Source organism: Neovison vison, chromosome X (genome assembly GCF_020171115.1).
Source record: "Neovison vison isolate M4711 chromosome X, ASM_NN_V1, whole genome shotgun sequence".
NCBI classification, from domain to species: domain Eukaryota; kingdom Metazoa; phylum Chordata; class Mammalia; order Carnivora; family Mustelidae; genus Neogale; species Neogale vison.
The window spans coordinates 120,200,118-120,217,862 of record NC_058105.1 but is presented as its reverse complement, the minus strand read 5'-3'; the positions used below and the strand labels follow the sequence as shown (position 1 = coordinate 120,217,862).

Here is a 17,745-nt window from a genome sequence, read left to right as displayed (position 1 = left end):
GATTCTAATTAATGAGCTTTGTATCAGAAGTATATAAATATAGGGGCACATGGGTGGCTCAGTTGGTTAAGTGTCTGCCTTGGGCTCAGGTCATGATCCCAGGATGCAGGGATCAAGCCCCATATTAGGCTCCCTTCTCCGTGGGAAGCCTGTTTCTCCCTCTCCCACTTCCCCTGCTTGTGTTCCCTCTCTTGCTGTGTCTCTCTCTGTCAAATAAATAAATAAAATCTTTTTTAAAAGGAAGTATATCAATATGATGTAGTATAATGACCTTACCACATATTTAGAAATATGCTATACTAGGAGCGCTTAGGTGACTCAATGGGTTGAGCATCTGACTCTTGATTTTGGCTCAGGTCATGATCTCAGAGTTGTGGGTTCGAGCCCTATGCCGAGCTCTGCACTCAGTGGGAAGTCTGCTTGACATTCTCTCTCTCCCTCTCCCTGGTCCCTCCTCCTTGTGTGCTGCCTCTCTCTCTCTCTCTCTAATAATAAATAAGTCTTTAAAAAAGAAAAAAATAAAAAGAAATATACTATATTATTAGAATAGGGTAAAGTTTTAATCATTACTGCTTTATTTATTATTTATTTTAAATTAGATAGACCTAAAACATGCCTCCAAAGAATTACATTAACGTTCAGTTCTGCATCAGTGATTAACAAATCACCCTAAACTCAGTGGCTTACAACAGTTAGGGTTTCTTACAGTGTGGTGGGGGCTCTTCTTCTGCTCTCTCTGGCGCTGGTTCAGGGGCATCACAGGACATCAGTGATAGCAGGGGATCAGAGTCATACTGTCCATGTGTTCTCTGGAAGGATTCCTGTAGCAACTTAAAAACTCCCAAGTAATCTATAAACCTGTGTCTTTCCCTGCTTCACACTGGCACTGGACATCATAATTAATACTTTTTTTCAGTTTTTGGGGAAAAAATCAAATCTTAATTCTAAAGACAAACTTTAGAGACTTTAATATAATAGGACCCGTTTGGAGAGAAATTTACCTGAGCAGATATCACTTGAATGGTTTTAGAAGGCTCCATTTAGTGCAATATTTCTGGGACCTATTTTACATTAATAGCAAAGAAATGTCAAAAGTAAACCTTCCTGGGGCACCTGGGTGGCTCAGTGGGTTAAGCCTCTGCCTTCGGCTCAAGTCGTGATCTCGGGGTCCTGGGATCGAGCCCCGCATCGGGCTCTCTGCCCAGTGGGGAGCCTGCTTTCCCCCTCTCTCTTTGCCTGCCTCTCTGCCTACTTGTGGTCTCTCTCTCTCTGTGCCAAATAAATAAATAAAATCTTTTAAAATAAATTAAAAAAAAAAGTAAACCTTACTTTTGGATTTGCATAATCTTCCCTTTTAAAAATTTTTAATGAGAGATTTAAACCTTGTAAGAAGATAAGTAAATCACATGGTTTGTCTTAAGGGTATTTCTGGAAAGGTATTTCTGATTAAAGAAACTCTTTTTTTTTTTTTGATTAAAGAAACTCTTAATTTGCATTTTCCTCCTTTATCTGAGAAGGTTTGGTGGTCTGGACGCACTGCTGAGTGCTGACTGAGAAGACCAACCTTCATAAGGAGTAAATGTTTCCATATTGAGTGCTACACAGAAAATATTTCTGGAATTTATTATATTTGGAATTTGGAACATCGTCCATTTGGCCAGCACATCAGCTTCAAATTATTCCTAATGTGACATTCAGAAATAGACATGTTTAGGGCTCAAACTTCTAACCCCAAGGTCAAGAGTCACACACTCCACCCACTGAACTAGCCAGGTGCCCTAAGGATGTAAGTTTCTTAATTCAGAAGGCATACTTTTTGTGAATGACAAAATATCCCCAGTTTACGCATTTAGAAATGATGGTCAGGTTTAAAAATAAGAATTTTGCTTCTTTTCATATTAGATCAAAGGATGACTTTCTATTTATAATTTGCATAGTAAAATAAAGGGACACTTACAGCTGAAGTGAAATGAAAGATGATTTCACTGCTGGGTGTTAAGGAGGCCAGGAGTTTGGATTCCCATTTCAGAAACCTGATTGATGGTCCACGCTTCCTTTCATGACCTTTCCACTAAATTAACCTCTCAGTAGCCCCTTCTCCTCTATCCTAAGCCAGATGTCTGATGTCCTTTTCTTGTTCCTTAAATATATCTTTTTTTCTTTCCCTACTTAGCCTTCTGTGGAGAAAGCTAATCATCTTTCTGGACCTTCAGTAGAGTGCTGATATGGTTAAAAGTCCCAACTGCTGTTACCTTCAAAAGTCCTCATCTAGAGTGACCTTGGGCATATCGTCCAATGATGAAAATCACGCACAAGGAAAGAGAATGGAGAGCTGTTTCAGACATGGGTCCCTGTGAGGATCTCAGTAAATGCCTTTTAGGGCTTGATGAAAAGACCCCATATAAAGGTAATGAGGGCCAACGTACTGCTTCAGGTATAATTTCCCCACCTGAAGGTCATGGTCTCTTCCGGCCCAGGCCATATATGTCTCTGACTTCAGTCAACCTTCTCAGAGCTCTTAGTTCAGAGTTAGGCCCTTCTGGGTTTCCATGAATAATTTTCTTTTACAAATTGCTCTTGTTATTCCATAAATTCTATTCCTAAGAAAAATCCAGAGTTCCAATGATACCAATGATAAGTGATCAACGCCCAGGTGAAGGCCCTACGCTTTACTGGAGGTGTGGACAGCTTCTCAGCTATGAGCAGTATGGACTCCCACGCTGATCCTGAAGCTTGAGATGGCAGTAGGACTCTGAGAATGAATCCAAGGGCATGCTTTTGGTTTGAGGACACCTATCATAGTGCTACATTACCTGAAAACAATCACCAGGAAGAAACTGTGCTTTAGCACGACTTAATTGCATGCAATTGTTCTTACTGGACTTCACCGTTCACACCTCGTAGGCCAATTGAAAGGTAAGAGAACAAACTACTACCAGTTTTTAAAAAATAAATGGTTATGAACTTTTACCCATAAATAAGCAAAAAAACTTGTCTCTAGTTTTAATAGAGTGTTTTATTTCTGCCTTTCGATCTATATTTGAATCAAAATGTTCATCTTATTCAGTTACAGAGTTCCCCATGAACAGTGGCAGTTAAAAATTATCGTGACTCTCACCTATTGTTTTGGGGGCAGCCAAAGAAGAACTGATTGTCTACCTTAAACTATAAGTGAATCGGCTGATCCATGAGGCTTAAGGCTTTCTCTGCAGGATATCAATATAATCATGTGTCTGAAGGTGACATCGAGCCTTTCATATCAAACCGATGTGGTCCTGGTCAGGGAGCCATCCTGGAATCCAGAGCACCCACTGTGGGCCAGAGCCGCAAGGGGAGCCTGAGCTCCTGAAGCAGAGACCATTTCGGGTCATCAGTACAGTCCGGGATTAAATGCCCAGAGTAGCATGGGGTTGATCCCAATCTCTAAGAACTCTGAAAAAGTTAAGACTATTTTGAAGCCACTGTTGGGGAGTTTGGGCTTCCTCTAAGAAGTCCAAGTTCTGGCTTAAAGACTCTGAAATCTGGCATAAACCAAGCCCCTGCAGTTGCTACCTGCCAGGGAGGACTTCAGAGTAACAGTCACGGAGGACAATCCTCCTGTGCAAGAAGACGGGGGTCCCTGAAGCCGAAAATGTGCTGATCTAAGGCAGGTCAAATGCTAGATGGAGCAGGATAGCTGGGAATAGATGCGACCCGCATCATCTTTGGGGCCACCCGGCTGTCCTGCCCCAGATGACTGGCCACTCTAGAGGAAACCGCCCATTACTACTAGTTAACCAGAAAGACAGGCTTGACTGTGGAAGTAAGGGGTGCTGAAAGGGCTAGACGGAAGCCAGGGAGCATACCGAATCCTTATTCTTGGCCACAACTCAGTGCCAAGGGAACTATGGGGAGCATTAGGAAGTCACGTCTTCCTTCTTTAATCCTCAGGCTTAGTTCCAAGTGCATAGAACCCTGAGCTGGGGCCATGGAGTGAATCAGGATACTTCAGAGGCTTTTTCGAGCTCTGGAAACTGTTATATGCCCTGAACCCACAGGCCGAAAGTATGAATCCTCATTAGGTAACACGTATCTGACATGACGACCTGTTCAATTAGGCGTTTAGCTCAGTGAACTTTCTAGCTGCCATTACTGGGCAGCCGCTAGGTACTAGATCAGGCATTGTTAGCACAGTTGCCCTGGTAAAGAACCAGAGGAGAAGTACCTTGGGTTTTGTGCGTTACCCAGTCTGTGGGACAAACACTCCAATCTCCCGTTGTGGTTTGAAAGCATCCACAGACAAACAGAAAGGGACGGGTATGGCTGTGCTCCGACAAAACTTTATTTACAGAGCCAGGTTTGAATCTGGCCTATTGGGCAGAACTTACCCTGCACTAGAGCCCCTGTGCATGGCATCATTATTTCGGTTTCACAGCCAGAGAAACCGAGTCTCAGAGAAGTGGAGCAACCCACCCACAGTCACATGGCTAACAAGTGGCAAGGTCGCTATCTCTTCTCCCCCCTAATCTAGGGGGACTTGCTGCTATCCATGGACATAAGCATGACATCCCCATTGAAATGCTAGTTTTCTAAAATCCCCCTTTTTTTTTTCCATTGAAATGGTCTCCTGCAGCACCAGCTCCACTGGGCTCAAACAGAGCGATAGCGACAGAAGTGCCCAGGACAGGACGGGGCTTCTTGGCTCTCCCAGCTGCCTCCCGCCTTTCCGGCTGCCCCCCCCCCTTCCCAGCCCTGCTGTAAATCTTTCTGGTGGTTCTTTCCAGCTTCTGGAGCCCTTCTCATTTGCAATGTGCCCTCTGCTAGATTATAGGAGGAACAATGGTGTCAAGTTAAAATCAGATAATGTTACAAACAAATCCACTATCAGGAGGTTCTGGCCTCTGTGTAGCTTCCATGACTCCCTCCTGCCTGGGCTCGGCACAGGGGAAACTGCCATTTCTGTGGGTCCAAAGTAGCAGTTTCAAACAGTTCAACCTAATAAGAGAGGGCACGGACCCCAAGATCTGCATTTTCTCTGGTGCCCAGGAGAATTTTCTTCTACTTGCTTCCTATTTCATGATGGTGCCTTGGGTGACTAAAGCCGCAGTAGGTGAGCTGCCAGAAAAGTGGGCAAGGATGTAGTAATTCTTCAAATCTACTGCATTCTACAACCCCAGGGGCAGAGTGCCTCACAGAGTCTGGCCTCTCCACCAGCCACCTGCACACTGAAGTAGCTTTCATTCCTACTTTGCAAAATTCACCTTGTCGGGAGCTTTTGCACAATTGTCTCTGCGGTCCTCTTTCTGAGAAGGACACAAAGCCACAGGGTTGGCTTAGCGGGCTCACAAGAGAGTGACAGAATCACCCAATGCAATGAAAGAGACCCAGGGAAGAAACTGAAAATCTGGGGATAGAAGCTCCCGAGACTCCTAAAATAGCAGAAATTCTGCCTAAGAAGCAGGGGTTGGACCCAAAAGGGACAAAATGCATCATATGCTCTTATTGGTTCGAAATGGGGCTGACTTGCAAAGGGCTCTCTGTGAGAAAGCATGGAGATCCGTATTTATACTCCTAGGGGGTTGATCCATTTTCACTTTGACTAAAAAGGAAATCAATCAAGGGTCTAAAGAAAGAAAATTAAGAGACAAGGAAGACATGCTGCCTCCAGATTCACATGTCTAGGGGTAAACAAGAAAGACTTCAGGTGAGTTCTGAAGATGAGCAATGGGTATAGAGAAAACCTTAAAATAAACCGATAGAAATAACAGAGGTTAGGACGCCTGGGTGGCTCAGTTGGTTAAGCCACTGCCTTTGGCTCAGGTCATGATTCCAGGGGCCTGGGATCGAGTCCCACATCAGCCTCCTTGCTCAGTGGGGAGCCTGCTTCTCCCTCTGCCTCTGCCTGCCACTTTGCCTGCTTGTGCTCTCTCTCTCTCTCTCTGACAAATAAATAAATAAAATCTTAAAAAAAAAAAAGAAATAGCAGAGGTTAATGAAAGGGAATAACAAACTTGTGGCATAGTTTCTTTGCCACGGGAAGAGAGAACATTTTCCAGCTGCACTGGAGACGGGCATTTACCTGTAAACCAGTAGAAAGTATAATTTAAGAAAATTACCGATTTTTAATACTTACCTTGTTCTCCACCTGGACATTGTCACCTTCCCCCAGCACTGCTGTGTGATGAGGTGCTATTTTCTGTTGTGCATCCTCAGGTCCTACAAAGAAGATGACCCATGAAATCAAACGTTCTTTATAGTACATTTATCACATGGTCACAAACATGGTTAACTCCATAGCACCGTAATATTCGTCTCAACCTCAGACTTAAGAGTCTTCGGAGTCTCCGTAAATCTCTTGGTTTATTATACCTGTAAGTACCAAAGTCTGAAACTGGCTGGTTTCCAATGCAGAAAAAACAAGGAAGTGAATCCTGCATTGTGTTTCCACTTACACTTTCGGTGGCAGGCCTAACAGTTCAATTTATAAGCAAAGTCTTCGGCATTACATGCTAATAAGAATGCTTCCTTGAGCAAATTATACACACCTCCTAGGAATTAAGCATACTTGGGAAAATTAGTAAATGCTATCATTAATTCCTGCCAACAAGTATTTATGGAACACCCATAAGTGCCTAGTTCTATCAGAAAATCCAAAGAAGATCAAAGCCAATTCCTTTTTTTTTTTTTTTTAAGTAGGCTCCACGCCCAATGTGGAGCTCAATGGAACTCATGATCCTGAGAAGCAAGAGTTGCAAACTCTACTCAGTGAGCCAGCTGGGCACCTCTCAGGCTCCTTTTACACAACTCAAATCTCATTGGGAGGAACTAAATATATTTTCATAAAAGAATCAGAGAGTAACTCCCTTGAAAAATAAGTAAGTAAATAGCTGATGCACTATGAACAAGGCTCTGTTCTAAAGGCTATGTTGGGGGGTGTGTCTTCAGGAAGGCTACATTCCTACCCCTTGTATAATGAGAATGACAGATGAAATACAAATGAAATTGTGTCCTAGTACAACAGTAAAATAATGAGCAAAGTTCAATGAGAGAACAGGGCTGTAGGGGCTAACTCGGGTCTAGGGGCCCTAAGGATTTGTCATGGAGGAATTGACTTGAACAGAGCTTTGCAGGATTACAGAGATCTATGCCACGTAAAGCTGGGGATAGGGCATTCTAGACAAGACAACAGCCTGGGCGAAGCTGAGGTGTGGGGAACATGCGGGGCATCTCTAGGGGAAGCGTGACCCGTCCACTACTGCTGTGACATTCCTTTGGGAAGAATGATGGAAATGGAGACCGGCTTCAGATCAAGAAAAGACTAGGAAGCCATGCTTATCCACATAAAGTGGGGGGGCCTCTGAGGACAGAGTTGGGCCTGAAATGTCTTGGGGACATAACTTTGGGAGCAGAGCATAGAATAGACTGAGGAGGCAAGAATGAAATTAGGATGACCTGTTAGGGGCTTACTGTCACAGTCTCAATGAAAATGAATTACGGTCTGGGGGCACCGGGCAGGCTCAGTTGGTTACACTGCTGACTTTGGCTCAGGTCTGGATCTCGGGGTCCTGGGATCAAGCCCCGTGTCAGGCTCCATGCTCAGTGGGGAGTCTACTGGTCCTTTTCCCTCACCCTCTCCTTCTGCCCCTACCCCCAACTGGTGTGCACACATGCGTGTTCTCCCCACCTCAAATGGATAAATAAAATCTTAAAAAAAAAAAGGAAGAAGAAAATCAGGTAAAGTATGAACTAAGAGAGTGGGATGGATTTTCGAGGTGAAGTTAAGAAAGAATCTAAAGGACCTGGCAACAGTGGGAGAGAGGAGACCAGTGGGATCCTCCCTAGGAACATGATAGCACAGCGACCAGACGACAGCACTGCTTCTGCATGAGGGTAGGGACCGGAGAAGCCGATATTCCAGCCCATATTCCAGCTGGAATAGTCACAGGAGGCTGGGGACAGGAGGCCGGGATTTGGGCTGGTTCTTTCAGTTGGGTAAAAAAAACCAAGACATGCAGATGGACCACAGAGAGAAGGTCCCAAGCAGGAAGAGAAGCCCATAGAGACGCCTAAGAGGGATACACCTTAAGGACATTTGGAGACATAAATCTGGGCATCCCCCTGACATGTTAAAGCTAAAGCTGAATAATCAATTAGGGTATGCTTATTTATTAATTTATTTTTAAGATTTTATTTATTTATTTGACAGACAGAGATCACAAGTAGGCAGAGAAGTAGGCAGAGAGGGAGGGGGAGGCAGGCTCCCTGCTGAGCAGAGAGCCCGATGTGGGGCTCAATCCCAGGACCCTGAGACCATGACCTGAGCCAAAGGCAGCGGCTTAACCCACTGAGCCACCCAGGCGCCCTGGGTATGCTTATTTAAATGAAAACAACAGCTTGAGGAATTATTATATACACAGACACATAATTTGTGAATTTTGTGAATACTGGAGCCCAAACGTAGTAATTTTTTTTCTTTCCGAGGGAAAGCCTCCCTTCTACCTCCACTTTGGAGATCACCCATGTGAGCAACGAGTCTCATTTTGATGCTTGCAAATGTGAAATAGGAGTCTAACCAACCGAAATTTTTTAAAAGATTTTTATTTATTTATATTTCAGAGATCACAAGTAGGCAGAGAGGCAGCAGAGAGAGGGAGGGGGAAGCAGGATCCCTGCTGAGCAGGGGGCCCAATGCAGGACTCGATCCCAGGTCCCTGAGATCATGACCTGAGCCAAAGGCAGAGGCTTAACCCACTGAGCTACCCAGGTGCCCCCCAACCCCCGCCCCGAACAAGAGTCCTTAACCTGGGGTCAGTGTAGTCCCGGGACCCATGGCTAGAACTCAGAGCAATTGCTGGAAGGCAGACAAAAACTTTCTTTTCATGAACACGGGGTTGAGATTCGGCCTTTCCTTTGGTCATGAATGTAGCCAACGACCACTGTGGTATTGGCTGGGCCACTGACTCCATCTCCAGTAGATATCACAGGTGTTTCCCCCTCCCGTTACAGTGCCATGGCCATCTCAAAACACCCTTTATGGGAATCAGTGCTGAGAACGTAGAGTAGAGCTACTGCTCCATGGTGTTCTTTCAGATGTCATCCAAGAAGCACACCTAGAACTCTACTGCAAACTTCTGCTTTTAACATTTTAATGGTTTCATTGAATTAAAAACAGCAACAACAACAACACTGTTCAAGAGGTGGAGACTTGGCAAATGACAAAAGCATCCATGGCACAAAATAAGATTAAGAACCTCCGTCCCAGAAGAAGGGGTGTGCTAGTCAATGTTTAACACTAGATTTCAGATAAAGGGCTAATATCCAAAATCTATAAAGAACTTATCAAACTCAACACTCAAAGAACAAATAACCCAATCAAGAAATGGGCAGAAGATATGAACAGTCACTTCTGCAAAGAAGACATCCAGATGGCCAACAGACACATGAAACAGTGCTCAACGTCACTTGGCATCAGGGAAATACAAATAAAAACCACAGTGAGGGGCACCTGGGTGGCTCAGTGGGTTAAGCCTCTGCTTTCAGCTCAGGTCATGATCCCAGGGTCCTGGGATGGAGCCCCATATTGGGCTCTCTGCTCAGCGGGGACCCTGCCTCCCCCTGCCTCTCTGCCTGTCTCTCTGCCTACTTGTGATCTCTGTCAAATAAATAAATAAGATCCTTTTAAAATTAAAAAAAAAAAACCCACAGTGAGATACCACCTCACACCAGTCAGAATGGCTAAAATTAACAAGTCAGGAAACAACAGATGTTGGTGAGGATGCGGAGAAAGGGGAACATTCCTACACTGTTGGTGGGAATGCAAGCTGGTACAGCCTCTCTGGAAAACAGCATGGAGGTTCCTCAAAAAGTTGAAAATAGAGCTACCCTATGACCCAGCAATCACACTACGGGGTATTTACACTAAAGATACAAATATAGTGATCCGAAGGGGCACATGCACACAAATGTTTATAGCAGCAACGTCCAGAGTAGCCAAACTATGGAAAGAAACTAGATGTCCATCAACAGATGAATGGATAAAGAAGTGGTATATATATATATATATATATACACACACACACACACACACACACACAATGGAATACTATGCAGCCATCAGAAAGTGAAATTATGCCATTTGCAGCAATATGGATGGAACTAGAGGGTATTATGCTAAGTGAAGTAAGTCAATCAGTGAAAGACAATTATTATATGATCTCACTGATATGAGGAATTTGAAAGGCAGGGTGGGGGGCTTGGGGAGTAGGGAAGGAAAAAATGGAACAAGATGGGATCTGGAGGGAGACAAACCATAAGAGACTCTTTTTTTAAAAGATTATTTATTTCTTTATTTATTTGACAGAGATCACAAGTAGGCAGACAGGCAGGCAGAGAGAGAGGAGGAAGCCCTCTCTGCTGAGCAGAGAGCCCGATGCAGGGATCGATCCCAGGACCCTGGGATCATGACCAGAGCTGAAGGCAGAGGCTTTAACCCACTGAGCCACCCAGGCACCCCCATAAGAGACTCTTAATCTCACAAAACAAACTGAGGGTTGCTGGGGGTGGAGGGGCAGGGATGGGTGGCTGGGTGATGGACATTGGGGAGGGTCTGTGCTATGGTGAGTGCTGTGAATTGTGTAAGCCTGATGAGTCACAGACCTGTACCCTTTAGACAAATAATACATTATATGTTAATTTTAAAAAGGCATTAAAAAAAGTAATTTGAGAAAAAGAAAGGATTAATGTAAATTTGAAATAGAATTACTGAATAAAATGTTTAACTGAAAAAATTAAAACTGGCTTTCAGGCAAGAGTGGAAGAATGAACCCAATTTGGAGTACGTGCTCATTTCCGTGGCGTAAAGGCTCCCACTGTGGGCAATTTTAAATTACCAATGTGAGGTGTGAGGTCAGGGAAGAGGTGCACATTCGGCCCCCTCCAGCCAGTGACATTTGGCCCAACGCACCACTAAAGGTCCTTTCTCTATCGAAGATTTAGGTCTGCAGGGGCCATGGAAGTGAACGAGAGGCCACCGCGAACTTTCTACTCATGCACGGATTTGGCAATAGAACAGAGGTCTGGGAGTCTAAGAATAATCTTACTTAGAACGGGGTAATATCTTTAACTGTGCGATGAAGAAGCATTTGATTAAGGGTGCTTTTATCTTCAACTCATTCATACAAAGCACCCAAATACGTTACCCACAAGGTCTACTCTTGGCCCCTCATTTTAGAGGGAACATTTTAGAATGTCCCACCGAATAGAAGCCCCAACAACTTCTACAGCCCGTCTCCTGTCATTATGGTGTGGGCTGGCGAGGGACAACTCTCCACTAATGCAGAACTGGGTTCCTCTGCACCTCCTCACAAGGGAGCTCGCTTGACTGCGATGTTCCCAGGTCTATGAGCAAATGCGAAATTAGAAACAAAGAGTTCATGTTTTCCTAAGAACGCCAATCGTCACTTTATTTGGAACACCATTTCCGCCCACCCTCTTTGCCGCTCAAGGGGAGGAATCATAGTGCTGATTCTGAAGCCACAAGCTTATGGCTGACCTTCGTTGTAGATGCTGGAGTCAGGTTTCCAGGTCATTCTAACTGTACCTTAAGCTTCTATATTGTTTTAGGAAACGTTTAAAACAGGATCCCCGAAAACAAAGACTGCTTCTGTCATCTTATCGTTTCTATGCTATTTCTCCCACCTGGTTATCTCCTGAACCTAAAATTAGTTGCAAAGAAAATATACTTGATTGTGTTTGACTACTTTCAATTATACCAGAGCCAAATCAGATACTAAATAGTTTCCATCAAGAAGCTTCGCCAAGAATGTTGACTCTAAGAGGGCAGTGAAGGAAGATGTACTGGAAAACAATTGAACTGCAAATAGTTTGGTTGGCCGAAACAGTCCCGAAAGGGCAAAATACTTTAATACATATTTTCAAGTCAGTGCTGCGGTTTCAGTGTGTGATTAATCGCTGGGCAACTTTTCCCCATATGCCTGATTTCCTTTCTCTTGTCTTTACAAGGACGCCCGTGCTAGTGATGGCATTTCCACGAGAGTCTGATTTCCTCAATTGTGTGTACAATCGAAGCCCCCTTATCTGATGCAATCAGGATCATTAACTGGAAGAGACAGTCAACTGCCTCCAACATTTTAAATTAAAGCGCAAATGTGCATAGAAATACAGTCAAGGTGGGTCAGCTGATTGGACTGAAGCCCTGTCTCTCAAAAGCGTACATGACTGCAACCACTGAAATCCTTCTAGATTAGTAGTTGCCCCCATTCTCTTTCTTTCAAAAGCTCTTTCTTAGCAATTCACTTTTACAAAGCATTTGGCTGAGTTCTAAAAATACTTACTTTTCTTTTTCTTTTTAAAGATTTTATTTATTTGAAAGACCGCAGGAATGGGGAGTGATGGGGAGGGGAAGAGGCAGAGGGAGAGGGAGAAGCAGGCTCCCTGCTGAGCAGGGAACCTGACCTTGGGGCACCATCCCAGGACCTGGATCAGGACTTGAACTGAAGACAGATGCTTAGCCAAGGAGCCCAACTCTTTTGATACCTACTTCATTAATTTACATATTGCTTAATTAAAGTGCCTCACTGCAATCACAATTGCCTTTAAAGTTCAATTTGGTTGCAGGGAGTAGCAATGGGCAAGCAGACCAGGATTGCCCGCTCTCCTGGGTGTTCAAAGCACCTCACGCAAGGTATTCCTCGTGGAAGGAACACACTGCTCAGTCCAGTTCATTCTAGGTGAGTGGAGGTCAATTCGGAGGGCTTCTAGCATTTCTCCCTTTTACCGAGATCCAGGGTCTGTGTCAAACTTAGTACCACCCAGAACCAGCAGCAAAGGGCTGAGCACAAACTAAGCATGAATAAATACTTAAGTGAGTCTGACACATTTCACTACCTTCATAATAAGCCAGTTAGGTGTCATTTCAATAACCACAGAAAAATATTTTTAGATTTCTAAATATACTTTCTCAGCCAAACAGTATACACAATACTGGTCCCTCTAGGAGACTGACATCCAAGCTGATAAACCATCCCATGCCAGAGGGCTACAGGATATAAACTCCTCTACCCTTTGATCTGTGTTAATATCTAATGTCATTTTCATCTTGGTGCCAGGGAAGGGGTTCAGCACCAGTTTACTTGGCATCTACTACCTTTCTGACTGTGTGGTTTTCGGTTTCTTTGTTTTCTTTTTCTTTTTATCATCTACTGACTGCACAGATGTCAGCTGAGGGCTGGTCAAAGGACTTGACGCCTCAGTAGAAGATGATTGTCAAAGATCTCACTCCAGTAATCTGTCATGTTGAAACCTCCAACTGTCCTTACTCAAAACTTACTAATATCTGTCTTTTAGGAACTTCCTGCCATCAATTAATATTTTGAGTCCACCTGAATCTCCATTTTATGTGATCTCCCCAGATTACTTTCTCAACCCAAATGGCAGTCTCTTTATTCCAGCTCAATGCACACTTGTAACATCTATTACAACAGAACAGAGGTGCACGGCATTTTGGAAAAGACAATTACTTGCTTATTGGTTCCTGCCATCTGTGGTTTGCTGGTGCCATCCAGGTTTTAAAAGCAAGATAAAAATGTGTCAGAACACGTTTTCTGGATCTCTCTTATAGATTTTATATATCAGTACATATTTAAGAGCTTTCGGGCTTTGTCTTTTTGCCTCTGGCGATTTGTTCTTGCCCTTTTGTTTTTCTCATTAACATCTGGGGGGGGCGCGGGTTAGGAGGAAGGGAAGAAGATAAAATTCAAATGAGATCATTTGGCCAGTCACTGATTGGCTAAAGCAGAGTCCCCAGAGGCCAGTATGTGAGCTGGATTCTCTCCACCATCCAGTTTACCCCGGACAGATGCAAGTCTGCTCCAACGCTGCACACTGTTACCCCATTTCCTGCCAGATGTTTTAAACTAGTGGTCCACAGTCATGAGAGGGGACCAGGGAAGTGACTAGAAATGGCTCAGAAAACTCCTCGCTTCTCGAGAAAAACAAGGGGATGTACAGATCATTCTTACCCCTTCGGTTGTTGAGCTTTGCACTTGTTAATTCTTGGACTAAAGGTCTGCTAGGAAACAGGGCTCTAACTACTGATGAAAACAGGTTTTGAGTGGGCGCCTGGGTGGCTCAGTCAGTTAAGCCTCTGCCTTTGGCTCAGGGAAAAGGATGGATCCCAACCTGGGGTTCCCTGCTTAGCCGGGAGCTACTCCCTCTGTCCCTTCCCCCTGCTCCTGCCCACACAGGTGCACAGGCGCTCTCTTCCTCTCAAATAAAATCTTTTTAAAAATATTATATTTATTTACTTGACAAAGAAACACAGCAAGAGAGGGAACACAAGCAGGGGGAGTGGGAGAGAGAGAAGCAGGCTTCCCGCTGAGCATGGAGCCTAATGCAGGGGTTCAGTTCCAGGACCCGATCCCAGGACCCTGGCATCATGACCTGAGCTGAAGGCAGATGCTTCACCACTGAGCCACCCAGGTGCCCCCCCCCCCAAATCTTAAAAACAGGTTTTGAAAGGAGGAGGATGAGGGGATGGGCAAAATGGGTGAAGAGAAGCAGGCGGTACAGTCTTCCAGTTACAGAAGGACTAAGTCACAGGGATGAAATGCACAGCATTCACAATCAATCAATCAATCAAAAAATTGGGTGGGGGGAGGCACAGCATGGGGAATACAGGCCTTGATATCAGAATAGTGTTGGATGGGGACAGCTGGGAGCGCCAAGTGTGGTGAGCACTGTAAGGACCTATTTAGCAAGAGGTTTCCATCAAGGTTAAATCAATAACGTTGTTTAATCCTTAAACTGTCCCTGGTCCCCTTCCCCCAGCTCCAGGTAACAAAGCCCAGATACAGGGGTAGGTCAGGCCAGGTGGAGACATCGATCAGTGGGGGGGATGCATACTGTCTCCCTAGCTACCAAGGAGTATGGGCCCCGCCCTTTGGGAGCCTTTTGGCGCCAATCCCAATCAAGGTGTAATGGGCTGGTTCAAATGTCGACTAGGGGAAATTGTAACTCAATTGGTCACCTAGCATCACTGTGGAGTTTCCTGTGTGTGTTACAATCTCATTGGCCACCTGTGCGTGGCAAGGCCCGACCGCATGGCCTTTGCCCTTAAAAGCTAGTCTGTGAGGGGCACCTGGGTGGCTCAGTGGGTTAAGCCGCTGCCTTCGGCTTGGGTCATGATCTCAGGGTCTTGGGATCAAGTCCTGCATTGGGCTCTCTGCTCAGCAGGGAGCCTGCTTCCCTCTCTCTCTCTGCCTGCCTCTCTGCCTGCTTGTGATCTCTCTCTGTCAAATAAATAAATAAAATCTTTTAAAAAAAAAAAAAAAGCTAGTCTGTGAAACAGAGAAGGGTCGCCCTCTCTTGTAAGAGGTGCGGCCCCGAACCCCGAAGCTTTGGTTTGATTCTTGATGCCTGGCGTGAAATAAAGCTTTGCTTGACCTTCGCTTTGTATCCGTCTCGCTCTTTTCCCCACGGACCCATTTTGGAAGGCATAGCAAGCACAGCGGCACCTACAGACCTGTTGAATCGCTACGTGGTACCCCTGAAACTAATGTCACATGCGTGTCAATGATACTCCGAATAAAAAAACAGGTTTTGAAGATTATTTGTTAACATTTTCCTCCACGTCATCCTTCACACCACCATTTAAACCAAAATCAAATAGGAGCTTTTGTAGCAGTCCAGAAGCTAAGAAAGTTTTCTACCTCTGTAGATGGCTGAAATGGATCAAAATAATAGTATTTTGTGACACATGAAAAAGACACGCAACTCAAGCTTCAGTGGACACCACAAGGGCTTCCGGATTACTGGATTACTGCAGCTGCTTTTGTACGGGGAGGGCTGGAAAAAGTCCTTGACAACTGAAAATGTCTGGTCCTCAGAGACAAAAGTATTTATTATCTTGGCCTTTATAACAAGTTTGCTGTCCCTACCTTTTCTCATTCCACACAAACATTTCTGGTCTCCTTACCACCTCGGAATTCACATGCTCCCTTTGTTACTTTCCGTTTGTGCAGGTTATTTTGTTTCTCTTGAAATCCTAAATTAATGGGCACTATTGCCACAAAAACCAGTCTTGACTCTCCACGTGTATCAAGTATGTTGTGACACTCAAGATTTTCTAAAGCTCTTAAAACAGTTGATGTTTCGCCTCTTTCAGACGGTTAATAGAGTTTAATTGTGATACTTGTGATATTACTACTAATTTTTCTTTTTTTTTTCAAATGCTGAAAGAAATGAATTTTGCTTCTTACCCGCAATTGAAATGCTATTCAGGGAAAGAGGAACTAAGGCCATTTTTACTGTATAAAATCAAAATACATGGATTTGTATTACCACTATTTTCCAGGAGAGTAATTTGAGGCGACCGAACTATTTCAGAGATTATGAAGAATGGTTTAAGTGGCTCTAAGGGTCGCCTTCAAGGTCAGAGCAGATGTTATCAATAAGGCAGCAGTCGGGGCTGTATCGCCCCAGGAGGTGGCCGTGTAGGGGCTCTGTGAGGTTGAGAGGCACACATCTGTCATGAGGGGCAGGGAGGGGGCGGGCGAGGCTGATTCTCTTAGTTCCAGTTTTCCCAGCAGCACTGTCTGGGATGCATATTTAAGGGCAAGGAATTTGCCCAAAGTTGGACACAGGCAGCAACAGTCCAGGAACTGAGAGAGTTAGGTCAGAGAAAGAGGACAAAGAAGAGCGTGCTCTCAAGCCTGTGCCCATTGTGGGTGGCTGGGACACAAGCCCATGGGGAGAGGCTTGGAAAGGCCTCACAACACACAGCCTTCCGTTATCCCACCTGAGGGAAGAGGTAGCTTCTGGAAATGTCAGTCCCCCAGCACCTCGATCCTGCCCTGTTTGTTTGCCCTTCCCCATTTCAGAGACAGCTTCAGGCCATGAGACACAGATACCCCCGGTGAGCTGGGAGTTGTCAGTGGGCACCGTGGAGATGAGGCATCGGGGGCGTGGGGAGGGCACCTAGAGCATCTGCGACAGCAGTGTTCCGTCGGGCCCACAGAGAGACATGCCTGCCCCCTGTGCCACTTCCAGGATGACAGGGTGGGTGGGGACAGATGCAGCAGGAGCCAGCCTACAGGTAGACCGGGAAAGACAAGTTCAATGGCGGAGCGGCCGACTTGTCACTGTACAAAGATTATGCAGTGCGGCATGGGAAACAGGATTGGGGAGTCCTTGGTTCTCGTCCCAGGTCCACCAAGGCATCATCGTGGCAAGTTATATAACTTCCATTAGACTTCACTTTTGTCATCTATAAAATGACAGTTGGTTGAGTCTTGAAATGGCCGTCCTAGACTAGCCTCAGCAAGAGCCGCATATACAACCCTTAAAATAAGAGAAGACCAACTTCGAGATTTCTCAGCGGCACCTAGGACTGCAAATTCACCTCCGTCCGCCTCCCAGGAGACAGATTCCTGCTCCCCTTAGCCCGTTAGAGCCCCATCCGTCTATCAGCACAGAGATCGCCAACCTCTTAAGAAGAATGTCAACCCACATGACCATGCCTGGACCTTACATCCACACACAGGCTGCAGTAAAATGGTGGCTGTTGTGCGTTCATATTCCCCTCCCTCACCGAACATGCTGGAAGCTGAGACGTACCCTGCCCTGGGCTTGCCGGGACGTACTAGGATATAGAGAGGGCTGGTGCCGAACAAGAAGGCAGCACAGTAGTGGATGACATGAGAGGTTTCATCTTGCTTTCTCCCCCTTCAGTCCTTCAAATTACAGTGC

At 45.1% G+C, this 17,745-nt stretch overlaps 1 protein-coding gene across 1 annotated transcript in view; it reads right to left on the bottom strand.

Moving 5' to 3' along the window:
- Nucleotides 1–17,745, bottom strand: part of PIR (pirin) — a 119,203-nt gene that overhangs the window by 6,942 nt on the left and 94,516 nt on the right. Inside the window, exon 7 of the mRNA XM_044235144.1 lies at nucleotides 6,113–6,195. Coding sequence (XP_044091079.1) covers nucleotides 6,113–6,195 — 83 coding nt within the window. The remainder of the gene's footprint in view (nucleotides 1–6,112; nucleotides 6,196–17,745) is intronic.